General features: G+C 38.3%; 1 protein-coding gene across 1 annotated transcript; it reads right to left on the bottom strand.

Annotated features, from left to right (window-relative positions):
• Positions 1-507: 507 nt before the first annotated feature.
• On the bottom strand, positions 508-13,790 carry slc25a10 (solute carrier family 25 member 10). The gene is made up of 11 exons (XM_012853993.3): positions 13,701-13,790; positions 7,732-7,851; positions 5,011-5,125; positions 4,834-4,882; positions 4,683-4,724; positions 4,557-4,600; positions 4,395-4,465; positions 3,123-3,215; positions 2,950-3,027; positions 2,777-2,833; positions 508-2,138 (listed from the first exon to the last, which is right to left on the bottom strand). The coding sequence occupies exons 1-11, from the start codon at positions 13,788-13,790 to the stop codon at positions 2,037-2,039; spliced, it is 861 nt and encodes a 286-aa protein (XP_012709447.1). The 3' UTR covers positions 508-2,036.
• Positions 13,791-14,426: the final 636 nt, after the last annotated feature.

Here is a 14,426-nt window from a genome sequence, read left to right as displayed (position 1 = left end):
GCCTCATTGAGGTTAATCACAAACCGTAAGCTTTACGCACGCCACTGCAAACTTTACACACGTGTGGGCTGGCGAGCTCTAGAGAATCGTAGACTCACTCATTGGTATATGTTCATTTATAAGGGTATTCTACGTCTGCTCCCCTCATATCTGTGGGAATATATTATACCAAAAGCGGCTGAACTGTATCCTTTATGCTCACAAGACTCCCTGCTACTGTCTGTACCAAGTGTCCACACAGAAGCTGGTAAGGTGGCATTTCAGTATTCTGCCCGCACAACATGGAGAAATTTACAAAAGACTGGAAATGAAAAGGAACTGGTTCCACTAGGCCTGTTTAAACTGTTGCTTCATGGTTTTTAAATGTTTTTAAAATAGTCGGTAATGTATTGAAATGTTTTGATCTGTGCCGTTGTCATGGTCAGGACTCCCTTGAAAAATAAATGTAATAGATTGAACAAGAAAAAAAAATCCTAACATCACAAATAATTAGAATAAAGGTTTGCAAACAGTTTCAATTAATACTTTATTTCTCAAAATTATTAGTGAAAGACCTACAATATTAAAATTTACTGAGCCATAACCGTCCCAACAGTTTCATTTCAGTGAATGTACATAAAATAAACGATACAGATCTCATCATGAGATGAAGACAGAGAGAACCTCTCCCGATGCATAAAACAGGGCAATTTACATGTAACAACACTGCCCCCTGCAGGACAGACACTGTAAGGCCACATGACTTGAGCAGGCACAGCAAAAGAGGAAAGCTTTTCTTTACATCCAACTAAAACCTTGTTAGAGGAAAACATTGTTACTTGGATTCATTCACATTTTCAGTGACAACGTTTCATATCTTAGTTTCTTAAAAGCAGGTCAGTCAGTGTTAAATCAAGTTTGCTTTTTAAATAAAGTGCCTTTTAAAATCAGGGTCCTGGTTCACAACGCCTGACGTGCATTCACCTACATGAAAAACAAACATTGCAGGCTGAAATGGAGCTGTTGTTTTAAACAGCAGGTGTCCCAGAATGGATACAGAATGCCACTGGGATCTAAGACATAAAATAGCTTTTCATTTATTATCAGAATGTTAATTAGCTTTATGTATTTCAGTGTTCTTTCTAACTCACTCAGTGTAAAAAAAAAAAAAAAAAAAAAAATTAAATAAAAAAATGACACAGAAGAACTTGGTCCTCTTGTTTTCCAGATGTGATGTGAAAAGGTGGAATGAATTAAAGAAGCACCAGGAATACATCAATTATATTCTAAACTGTGTTTGATTTTGAGGTGTAAAACATTAATAAAAAGGTGAAAACAGAAGCAAACAACATTTATATTGAACACTGCAACCCATTTTGTCAGTACCGCTGTTAAATGATTGCTGGTTGAATGCTGGGTCTTGTTAGATTTATGGCTTTGTAAATCCATTTGAGATTGGCCAGATGGAGACAGATAAAGCTTTGCTGTGTTTGTTTACAACTTTGTGAGGATGTCATGCACCCTGCTGACTAACAATTGTTTTAGAGAACTGTAACGTAAGCATTTTAACACCAATCTGCAGTAATTGCTGACTTTATGTGACTTCTGAAAGTGTCACAAACTACCAGTGGATTAAGGTTTAAGGTCAGATTAAAACACATCTAATTTGGAATTAGATGAAGTGAAGAAATCTGCCTGTTCCCAACAAGGTATGTTAAAGATATACAGTCTGATCTCAACGTTAGAAGTTAATCTGAACAATTATATAACAATTAAACTACAACAGTACTCTCTCATCTATTATTAATTATATCCTGCGGATGTTATGAACCTCATACCAGCAGCTTTAAGTCTGCTGTTTTTTCCCTTAGTTCTTAGAGAGCGGCAAAAACTGGATCCAAGTCATGTAAATCCACTGGTGGGATGGAGGTAGAGAAAAACGAGAGGGGAAGCACCCAAAGGCCAACAACAAGCTGCCCCACCCCAACACTTTCCTTTCTTGTGAATGATGAGGAGCAGGATGATGAAGGGGGATGTGATTGGCAGAGACCAGCGGATCAGGAGACGATGCGAATACCGAAGTTCTTCTTGAGCTGCTCCAGGAAGAGAAAGGTGAGAACTGTGTGGGGAACCAAGCGGATCCCCGCTGGGACAAGACCCTGCAACAGAGCGAAGGGTTTTGATTAATATATGCACTCTGACGCGAAATGGAGATAACTAAATAGCACTTAACGGCAGCACACAGAGAAGAGTAAACATTAAACATGTGAACTTACAACAGCAAAACTAAACATCATTTACATACATGTACCAGTGTAACAAATACAGTTGAATATCTAAAAAAAAAAAAATCTATTTATTTCAGCAATTAAATTCAAACATTCAAACTCAGATTCACTACACATAAAGTGTTCTGCCCGTAATCAATGATTTCACGCGTTTATTTCTTTTAATTTTTGATGATTTTGTTTATGCAGTTAATGAAAACCCCCAAATTCCGTTTGTCTTATAATTAGAATATCAAACAAGATCAATAAAACAAAGAATTTTTGATACAGAAATAGTGTGTTATGGCCTCACAAACATGAGGAAGACATTTTACAAGGAGGTAAGGCACTGTACAGGACTGTCTCAGAAAATTAGAATATTGTGATAAAGTTCTTTATTTTCTGTAATGCAATTAAAAAACATGAAATGTCATACATTCTGGATTCATTACAAATCAACTGAAATATCGCAAGCCTTTTATTGTTTTAATATCGCTGATTATGGCTTACAGCTTAAGAAACCCAAATACCTTGTAAAACGCCAGGGGTCCCAGCTTTGCTGTTTCCCGTAGGCAATGCAGCACCCCCTGCAGACATCGAGAGGAAATGTTATCAAAGGGAGTTTAAACTGATCCCGGAACTAGCAGAAATCAGTAAAGTGACTGAATGAGTAATAAAATGAATGAGTGAGAGATTTGCTTACCGTGTACTCTCCTTTCGAGTTCATCAACCTCGTTTTGAGCACATCCAGAGGCTGACACAAAAATGTAGCGCAGCCACCCTACAGAGGAAATGTTTGCAAAAACTGGGATCAAGAAGAAGAGCTATAAAACTAAATTATATATGTGGGGGGAAAAAAAAAAGAAAGATTCTTACAGCTATGAAGCTGGAAAGAAAGTGTGTGAGCATATTGTCTCCCATCACGCCTGTTCCCAACACCAGCTGCTTGGCCTGGTCATAACACGCCAACTGCAAACAGAAATAAAGGAAAATTTTAAAAATTTGGGAAATGTTACGAGTTAAAATAAATTCCAGCTCCACATTCCTTCACTTTTTTTTTTAACACTGAGGCTTAATAAAATGTCCTTGTTGGTCGTTTTTTTTTTTTTTTTTAGATTTTTAGACTTTATATTAAAAGGTCATGCATTTCAGAGCAAACCTCCAGTAGTGCCAATGTTTAATAATGTTGACTTCTGGTTCCCTCTAGTGTTAATAGTGATGGAAATTGTAACACCAAACTAATATGGAAGCTTTATTATTATTTTTAACAACCCCTAATGTGTTGCTGTTTGAATCGACAAACAAGGTTTGAGATCTAAGGAAAGTTCTAAAACATTTGCCTTCTGCTGCATAAATGCTTCTAAACCCTTACCTCCAGGAAGCTGACAGTAACTGAATTTAATTGAAATGATTGAATATATAACCAGGAAAAAAAATACAATAGAATTTACAAACAATAACCACAGCAAAACTAAAAAAAGCAAAATAAAAAAAAGACAAAGAAATAAAACCAAGGGTAAAATACAAGAGTTTTATATAATCAGAGGTGAGGGAGAAGTTTAAGCTTATTTTAACCCACCTCTTTTCTAGGAATAACATAATTCTGATCACTTTCTAGTCCTATAGATAACAGCATTCTACTTTAATAAAGGGGCTGGACGATATAGAAATAAAGTATATTGATAAAATAGAAATCATATTGATCCATATCAATAATTATAAATAATTAAAAACATATATTTGAAGTGCAACCCTGTTAATTTTATACTGTTGCTTAAGGACCTATTTTTAGATAAAGAACACAAACGCTGAATTTGCAAATCTTTAAAAAGAAAAAAATAACATATTCTCTCAGAACTCGAATATTGCAGAGCTTGGTGACAGAGCTTCCTGGGTCTGAGTTTGTGATTGGTTGGAGGGATGTAGTGACTGTAGTATTAACCGACATGATTGGCTAGAATCCAAAAGGAAGGAAATTCTTCTACTGAATCTTATATTGACCCTTTTTTCCCCCCATTGCACCACATCTATCAATCGATATATTATCATCCAGCCCCCTTTCATAATAAATGGTTTAATTCCATATAATTCTGAAGGATAAATAATCACTGAGAAGAATGGTTTGTGAATTTGAATGATGAGACTTGCCTGCCCCACAGTGACCAATGCTCCCCTGCCAGATGCCATGGAGGCTCCTGAGAATAGCTTCCTTATACCTTCTGCATGAAAGGATAAAGATCAGACCTGGATCATGATGACAGGAGACACTATATACAAAGTGAAAAGCCCGATTTTGTGTTTATCATTTACCTTCTCTAAGGACTCTGTAGAGTCCGTCAATGGCATGTTTATAGCTGCAAGCAAAGCATAAACACAATGATAAATTACAAAGCGTTTGAACATTAGGACGAAGCATTTGGCGACAAAGACACTCACTTTCTTCTCTGTTCTGGTGGTAGTTTCATATCATTTTGCATTCTAAGAGAGAGAAAAAAAAAAACATTTCAGGTCTTATTCAAACTCCATGCTACTATGATCAACTCAGCAAAAAGCCGGCAAATGTTCAAAGTGAATGGTGTTACATTACCTGACGTTCACCATGTCTGCTGGTGTCCCAACAAACCCACCAGTGAATCCTGTTGGCAGATAAAACATGTTGGTAATCAGTCCCTCACCGGTCGAACTGTACACTTGAGTTTATGTAAAGGAAAGAGGAAATGGTGTGTGTGTGTGTGTGTGTGTGTGTGTGTGTGTGTGTGTGTACCTCCAAATGCTCCCAGCATGACCTTCTGGTAGAAAGGCATTGGTCCCTTGCCAGTGTTACCCATCATGTCTCTGACTGTCTCATAGATGGCAAATCTGGTGAGGGAGTAGGTGATCTGTGAAGGATAGACAGGTTTAATTAATACTCGATTCAGCGCATTGTTTAACCTGAAAGAAGCCTGGGATGAAAGTAAAATAACACTGCAACCTCAGGAGATCTTAAAAAGGCAGACAACAAAATGTGATACAAAGTAGGTTTGCATTTTGGTGAGGTATCGGTGGTTTATGTTTCAGTGTACATGTTTTATGGGTTAGCACCTAACCAGGCCTCACTGCATCTCCACTGGCGTTCCAGCAGCAGCAGCAGCTCTATGGGCTGCAACCATAAAGTTTTTGCTTAACAACATACCTGTTTTTTTTCTACAATGCAGAATCGCCCCTCAGGCTTATCTTTAGCATGGACCTGATTGGTTGTTTTTATAACATTTTCAGTATATAGTTTCATGTTTCCATTATGCAATTTATGGTCAAACATCCATAAAAAAAAGGACAAAGGTTACCTTTTACTGTCTGCATTTTATGAAATTGGGATATAGACAAATACAATATAAGTCACCAAAAACTCAGTCGGTTTCATTTTTCTGAATCGAGGACGGCTTAAAGTCACTTTATCAAAAGGAAACGAAAACAGAGCTCCAACTGTCTAACATAGTAGAACCTGCGCCCTGACAAACTGCAGCTCTTGTCAGTCATCTCTACTCAATCCTTTATAATAGCCCAGCAATACAGACAAATCCAACAAAGTTGCATACTATAACAGACTGATATGTTTCCCTCCAGGCAGTCTCTCCAAAGTCTGGGTTACCATTTGGTCTGCATTGAAACAAGGTGGTTTAATTTTTGCTTTAGGTTTGCTTTTTTTTTTTTTTTTTTTTTTTTTTTTAAAAGCAGCCTGGATAGCTGCAAATTGATTTACAGAGTTCACGACCTGCCTTTGAGATAGCGTTTACTTTAATCTAAATTGTAAAAGTTAAAGACTGACGACCGGATGGTCCCTTAAATATGACATTTCAGGAACACCCTTTAGGGTTTATGTTCATAAAAACTCTACATGAAAGAAAAGAGCCTCTTCAACGCAGCTTGATTATCCCTTTGCACGTTACGGTCCCATTTGAAAAGAGGAATTTGATCTTTTAATTAACATAACTTCAAAACACCAACAGGAGCAAATATGTACACCCTCGCTTATATTTGATATGATGTCCCGTAGAAAGTTAAACCTCAATCATATTCTTAGCCAAGCCATCAACGAGCTGCTGGTAAAATTCTGGATGCATATTTGACCATTTTCCTTGACAGAAGTGATAGAAATAATTAAATTAGTCGGTTTTTAAGCTTTTAAACGTGGTTCACTCAGTTTTAGTCGTGTTGAGGTCAAAGTTTTGGGAAGGCCACAACAAAAATTTAGCTTTCATGCATCCCAAAACCAGTTTTGATGTATACTTTGGGTTTGTTGTTCTGCAGGAACAACCAGTTGTGTCCAAGTTTCATTCAATAGAGGAGCAGAACATTTTTAGTTACAAAAACCTAACCATGACTCTTTCAAACATATCTGTCACTGCAGCTAGTAGCTTAACTGTTGTCTTGTGTGACTCTGAAATCTTTCTGTAGCAGACCGTTTGGCTAGTCCATAGGGTAGCAGCTTCAATTGTTAGTTGAGCCTGAGGTGTTGGTTCTGGAGGGGATTCTTCCTCCACTGCTACACTGTCAGTTCAGGGCGATGAAGAACTGTCACCACACTGCATGCCGGCAGTTCATGACAAGCACAAGCTGAGGTGACTGTTCAACAGATTTTCTTTTATCTGAAGATCACTAGTCAGATCTTCCAGCCCTTTGCAAAGTGGTAATAAATATGATAAAAAAAAGTATTTGGGTATTTCTAATTGTTAAATGGGAGCAAACTTTACTGAGTTCCTTGGCCATTTGTCGCTGTATTGGTCAACGCAAATAACGACAAATAAAAATGTTTTTATACAGGCAAAAAGAAGCTACCAGCAGCAGTCTGCCATGATCACTACTAGCAAGCGGCTGGTCAAGCTTAACCTTGCAGAGAAAAAGACATGTTAGAATCTTTCGCACCACTTACTAAAAAATCTGATAAATGTCTGCATGTAACTTTAACCTAGTCACGTTTAGAGGAAATCTATAATGAATTCAGAGAATTGAATTGCATTGAAGTTGTTTATTTCACCATGGAAAATAAATACACCAATAAGGCATTAAACACCCCAAATTAGTATGAGTTCATGCCCATAATGGGTGATTGTAAACTTCGGATCAGAACTGCACATCCTGGTTTTGTCGGGTTATCAACCAGATCCTCCAAATAGCTTCCAACCCTGGAGTGGTGAAGACCTTGGTGCTCAAGAAAACAAACGTTTTTCATTGTTTCTTTAGCATTTATTGTTATCACACTGAGAAAAATTAATTAGGCAACAAACTCTTCAACTCTGAAGTTGATTGCTCATGTCTGAATGCATTAAATCACCGGGACAATTAGGTCATAAACAAGCTGAGTAAGGTATGCAGATTAAGGAGAACCTTTATATTGTAAATTTTTGCATTTAGGTAAGCAGTGATCCCTGTAGATATTCAATACAGTCACAAACCGTTTCAAAATGTGACATATTTTAAAATTTAAATAAAAAATAAAACAATCTACCTGTCGACACAGGGAGGCAGAGAGGCCACTGTAGAGAGCCAGCACCCCGTCATTCTTCACCACGTGCACGGCCATCCCGATCATCCTCTTCTTCACCTCCTGCTGTGTCTGCAGGTGGACCTGAGAAAAATGAGAGGCAAATATGGAAAATAAACAGCATTATTAAAACCATACGCATCCATTTAGAACAGAGATGCAGAACATGAAGAAGTACAGAGTGATAAAAACTTGTCTTGATAAAAATTCTGCTCAAGTCAAAATGAGAGGATGTTTCCTGAATTCAACCAATAATGTATTTCCACGATGTTCTCCATTAGGCCTTAAAGAGAAGAAATATAAGGTAAAAGGAAAGACATATTAAAGGCAGTCTTTATGCAATGTTGCAGTCCTCTGTGTCGTAACAATCCCAGCTTGTTGCCACAGGGCCTCAGGGGTTTCAAAATGTGACCTTTGTACTTCGCTTTGATGAGGGCCTCAGATTTAAAGTCAAAACAATGCAGGGTTTTTTTTTTTTTTGTCTCTAACATAAAGTGGCTTGTGTGATTTAGTTTACTGGTGCACAGTTTGTACCAACTCGGATCATATCAGTCTACGTCAAACCTACGTGCTGGTTTTAGCCTAAATAAGTTGAGACAAAATGACAACATCTGATAGTGTGTTCTTTAAAAGCTCAATGTTTGCCTAATTCCACTCAGTAAAGTACAAAGTATCAGCTGCTCCCCTAGCTCCACTATGTGAAACATAAAAAAAAAAAAAAAAAAATGCATTGTACTTTTTGCATGTTAATACGCTCAATCTAGGTTTTAATTAGGGCTGGACGATATATTAAAAAAGCATATTGATAAAATAGAAATCATACTGGTCAATATCGATAATTATTAAAAATATATATATTTTAAGTGCAGCCCTGGCCATTTTATGCTGTTGCTTAATGAGCTGTTATTAGATACAAAACACACAAACACTGAATTCAAACTCCACCTTTTATTTAACCAACCTTTTACCAAAACTGCAAGTTTATTAAAAAAGGAAAAAAAAACGTGTGCTCTCTGAACTCGTTGAAGGGAGCGGAGTTTGGTGAAGGAGGGTTCCTAGGTCTGCGTTTGTGATTGGTTGGGAGGATGTGATGACTAATAATCTACATGGCCAGAACGCATGAGGAAAACTCTTATTCTATTGAACTTTTTATTGACCCTTTTTCTATCATCGATATACGTCCATTAATCGACATATATTGTTATCGGATTATCGTCCAGCCTTAGTTTTAATCAATTAAAATCGGAGGTGCCCAGTTGTCGAGAGCTTCTATCCTACATCGTTTAAATGCATCCTCACTCCAACAGACCGTGCTTTTTACCAGGCCTCTGCAGAGATGAATGACTGAATGCTGATGAAGGAAATGAGGCGTTGGAGAAAAAGGGATGATGGCAGACTGTATTGCACAAGCATCATATAGAATCACACTGGTGTTGCTTTTACACTGGCAGTTCACTAGAGGAAGTTGAAGGGACAGCAAGGTACCCGTTGTCTGTGAGCGAGGTTGTCTGCTTAGCAAGGTACAGGAGATGCAGACTCCCCTTCAATGGCAGCACAATGGACATGTTTTTCACTGAAGAACAGCGACACGGTACAGATAAATGAAACATCTGCTGCAGGTAGCCCAATTCCGTTTTTTTTTTTAAACCCTGGTCCTCAAGGCACCCTAACGCTGTTTTCCTGTATTAACGCCTCAGCTCAGCAAAAGCCTGTTGATCAGCCATCAGCTGAAATCGGGGGATCTTAGCTGTTCTGTTGCAAATCACCATTGCCCTGATGATTTGCAACAGAACAGGGTAAGGTGTAGTCCTAAAATGCTAAATTTTACAACACTGTTGCAAATAAAAAAAATACTGTTGAAACCAGGTTATGTTGTGATTTGATTGCATGTTTTAATCTTTATTAGAAAGATCTTTGTGTTTTCAAATTATGTTTTTATACGTTACAGTTTTTTGTGGTGTAGGTGTCTTTTTTTGGAATTTTGGCACCATGACAATCCTGATCAGGAGAATCAAAGATTTGGGGGATTTATTAAAAAAAAGTGTGGTTTTTGTAAGGCTACAGATGGCTCCACAGTGTTTGTTTGGAGTCATGTGTGGCAGTAGTAGGTGTCAGAATGTTTATAAAACTACATTGCACTTCGATTCGCCCTAGTAGGTTTATAGCTGTACTAAAATGTCCAAACTGGATTTCAATACGTGGTAAAAATGCTCTGTTGTAATGTGTCGAGCAATATGTTCTTTCAAATAAAGACCAGACCCAGTCCATCTTTAAATCTAAAATGGCTGCTGATTTATTTAAACCAAACTGGAACAAAGCTTGGCTGAGCTTGACGAAATCTCAAAACTTATTACCCTCTTTGCAACCCATTGCCCTGATGATTTGCAACAGAACAGGGTAAGGCGTAGCCCTAAAATGCTAAATTTTACAACACTGTTGCAAATAAAAAAAAAATACTGTTGAAACCAGGTTGACCCATGGTGTTGAAATTAACATGAGTTTTTTTTGTTGTTTTTTCTGGGAAAAGGAATTTCACACACATGGCCTGAAACTCCCTTTATTGTTAAAGCTGATAGACCAGATGGGTCAGTTAGGGCAGAATAAAAGAAATTAGAACAACAAAAAGGCAAGAAAATCTAGAAAGTACAAAATGATGAAACAGTTTCTTAATCAATGGCTCAACTTTATGTTAATTGAACTAAAAACAGGCTTGGATTTAAAGCACCGTCAAAGAGTCGCTGCTAAAAATGCTCCACAGAGTTAGAGAAAGTTTGAAATTGTAGTTTCAGTGAACATAAAGAGATGCTTAACATTTGCCTTTTCATTGGTTTAAAGATGGTTTCTTTTTATAAGCAATTGTAGAAGAACAGCAAACTACTTTCAACTTTATTCTCCTTTTTTTTCCCCCCCATTGAAAATCTAATATTGTCAAAGCTGTAGAAATTGGTTCAATAAAATTCTCACAAGGAGCCGACCAAACCATACAGTTATAAATTTTGAGAGGGAAAATGACTGGATAGTTCTTTGGATAATATGATCAACTATAGGAAACGGCCCATCTGGCAAAAGGAAAGACAAAATATAAATGCTCGCTGTGTTGTACAGATTTCATTTACAAAACAGTTACACTTTAAAGCTTAACAGCATCAGAACCCAAATACTGAATAAAGTCAGTATTTGTGCTGTCAGCAAACCATTATTTTGTATCTGCTCAAACTTTTCTGAAGTGGAAAGTGTACAGAGCGTGATGCAACTCCTTTTAAAGCGACTGTTACAAAGTTGTAATCTCCGTAGGTGAGAGGTTACAGAGAGCAGTACCCACAGTACCCTGCCCTGTTATGGAGCCTCTCGTTTTCAATGTAGCATTTCTTAGAACTAGGTCAACATGGGAATAACTTTAGCAACAAAATATGATTTAATAGCTGGAAATCGTGTCATTAAAGGGAGTGGAAATCCAACGATAAAAAAACCTCTTAAAAAGTCTTGAACTTGAGATTCTTAAATAATGCGTCCTTTAAAATGGGGTTGTGAACGTTTGAGAAAATAAAAAAATATGTTTTCTATTTAAACTCTTGATGCTGGAAACCGAACTGAGAGGTTTAGATTTACTGAAGATGAATGGAAGCTCAATACACCGAACGCAGAGTTGCACTGCACATGGATAAGACCTTGCAAAAGACCTTTCTAACAACTGCTCAGTACTGACCCTTTAGAAATAGCTCATCTACCATTAACTAGCAAGAAAGGGAAAAGGGAAGCCCAAAAATGTATTTTATTACCCTCACAATATCAAGAAAGACACTTCTCTGGTTGCATATTTACCGGTATGATGAATTCCCATCTACTGACGGTGGGGCTGCAAGAAGACCGTGCAATCGCAATAACATTACCATTTTATCGCGCACACTGACACGGCAATTATGATATATTCAGCATACATTGTGCAGCCTTACATGACAAATTAGTATTTTTAAACACTGACAAGCGCGCATGGGTTGGCATAAGAAAACCAGCGTGACAACTGTGAGAAAAACTATGGTTTCAAGATATTTTTGATGCAACTTGCTTTATCTAAAACTGAAAATCAACGATTATTCATAACGCTGCTAAAACAATGTGACATTTTCTCACAGTCCTAATGTTCTCCAAAACATTTAGTCGGTATTTTTGTATTCACTGATCGTTATAGAGTTGAGCGATAATGCAGAATAAACTCCCATTAAGTTTAACAGCAGTTTACAACTAACATTATTGTTCAGATCATTACTTTCTTTTTGCTGCTCTGATCTTCATAATGTAACAAAGCACCCCAGACTAATATTAGCTGGCCAGCCAGACTCAGTTTTTATGCTTTTACGTTGCTATTCAATGAAGTGAGTCTGGAACTGCTCCCATGGAGCCCTCTTTCCTTTTTATTTTATTTGTAAAACGGATACCACAGTATAATTTTACAAGATGCTCAACTTTCCTCATGTCAACACAGGGGGAAAGACTACACCTTTTTGTATGAGTTTTTCTAGAAATATAACTTTATTCTTGTAATTTTACTTTTACTCTCGACTTTATTTTCATAATTTGCCAAAAAAAAAAAAAAAAAAAAAAAAGGAAGAAAAAAATCCCACTCGCCAGTCTGTGGCACTATTATTTTGGTTGTTGCTGGCTGAAAAGGTTGGGAACCCCTGGTCTAAACTAGGCATGGGATAGTTGCCGGAATCAAATTATACCAGAGTTTGAAAATGTTTTGGATTTGAAACCCCTTCAGTTTTCCACCATACAGTTCTTTAAGTTTAACTTCCTTTGCACCCGAGGATCTAGCTGCGTAGATATTTACTACAATTTTACTAGAAAGACCACTTTGGCAGTTAAATGTTACCCGGGTTGTTTTTTGTTATAGCTGTAATAGTCAAAGAGAAGAAAGGTTAAAATATATATATTGTGTATATAATGAGACAGTTTTCTTTTTTTTTTTCTTTTTTTTTTTTTTTTCCCCAGTGTCCTGTCTAGCAATGTGGCAATAAAAATTGATAATGAGACAGTTTTCTTGATAACAAAATACTAAACCTGGGGGATGCTTATTATTTGCAGTGTGTTTATGGAAAAACACTTTCATAAACACACTGCAATGGTCACATTTTTAAGAGTACTTATTACTATTGCAGCATCAAGAATACTTTTTTTTCTGTTTAAATAAAAGCAATAGAAATTAGATAATACCATACATATATATTTAGTGAGAATTTCATACCAACCCATCATACAGAGATGACTGATTATTATGGGAGGTTCTAAGTAAAAGGAACTATTTAATAGAAAATATTAGTGTTTTGAAACCCTTGTTTATTTATTAACCTTGGAACACCTTGATACCAGTAAGCGGCCAGTGTCTACTCATGACCCTAATACCCCTATTTATTTATTTTTTTTAAATTGTTTTCCTTTACGGACATTTTCTTTTCTGCAGCATGTCGTTGGTGTGTAAAATCCAGCTTTCCAGCTTGGAGCAAACAGGGGGCATTTCAGAGACCTGTGCTGCTGCAGCCCACTGATTACCTTCATCCACTGTATAATTACATACCACATGACTTCCTGAGAACCGGTCATTTAATTTGAGTCACGCGATCAAGTTTCCAGAGTAATCAATGGAGATTTGGCCATTTGGTGTAGATCAACGGGACTACTGCGCCTGGAAACCTTTGGGTTGACCTGTGCCCCAGATTCCACCGACTTTGCACACAGTAGTCACACTTTATAAACCGGAGTTCCCAGCAAGTTTATGCTGATATAGGCAACCAAGCGGAGTCACGCGGGTAAGCTTTAGGAAGTGAGGTACGGAGATAAATGGTGGTTTCTGCAACAACAGCTGGCAGCAGCAGTGTCCTGGTGTTCAGGCCTGCACTCCTCTACACCCTAGACCCCCCCATGTGCCCCCTCACCTTGAGGAGATCCAGAGGATGCGTGCAGCATGCGGCTCCGCAGGAGGCCAGCCCCCCGAAATACCACCGCGACATCCGTTTCTCAGTCATGATAACGCCGGCTCTTCCGCCCTCCTTCCACGAACGATGTGTTCCCTCCTCCCGGCTAGTCACGGCGCCCTGTCCGCCTGCAGTGGGGGTTCTGCTACCAGCAGGCCCGGAGCTCCCAGCTGCGACAAGCGAGAATAGCCGACAGGACGAGGCAAACCTCGTTAATCTTCAAACATTCCGATAAAGGACAGCGGGGACTTTGATCTTCAGCCGCGGCGGGCGCACTTTCACGTCGCGAGCCTAACGTGCACGCGGGAACTCGTTGAAGCTTCGATGGTGCAAGCGCAGCGGGAAGCAGCTGTGACAGTGACACCGAGGGGAGAGAGAGTGGACGAGTCACTGTGGACAGAGGACTGCCTTCCCGCTTGGCGAAGCTGCGGGGGATGGAAGGTCGACAACGTAGTATGACGGTGCAGAAATTTTCTGCACAGAATACGCTCCGATACTCCTGTTTCACCACTTCTTTCTGTCATGTGCTTTTAAAGCGACACGCACCTTCACCGATATCATGGGGGTGATAAAATGAACACGGTCCCTTTAAGAGGACAACTGTTCCCAGGAGAACAGAAAGTAACCCTGAACAAATGGGGTTGGTGGGGTTTGGTGCTTCTCAGCTTTCATAGTGGGAGCGTGCAG

This window comes from Fundulus heteroclitus, chromosome 5, assembly GCF_011125445.2.
Source record: "Fundulus heteroclitus isolate FHET01 chromosome 5, MU-UCD_Fhet_4.1, whole genome shotgun sequence".
NCBI lineage: Eukaryota > Metazoa > Chordata > Actinopteri > Cyprinodontiformes > Fundulidae > Fundulus > Fundulus heteroclitus.
Note: the sequence above shows the minus strand (reverse complement) of the source record. Positions and strands in the feature narration are given on the sequence as shown.

Excerpts from the sequence above, each read along its gene's own strand:
- slc25a10 (XM_012853993.3), bottom strand. The coding sequence starts at position 13,790 with ATGACTGAGAAACGGATGTCGCGGTGGTATTTCGGGGGGCTGGCCTCC. Across the intron at positions 7,852-13,700 it reads ATCCTCTGGATCTCCTCAAG|GTCCACCTGCAGACACAGCA; the intron begins GTGAGGGGGCAC and ends CATTTTTCTCAG. Across the intron at positions 5,126-7,731 it reads CTGCCTCCCTGTGTCGACAG|ATCACCTACTCCCTCACCAG; the intron begins GTAGATTGTTTT and ends TATCCTTCACAG.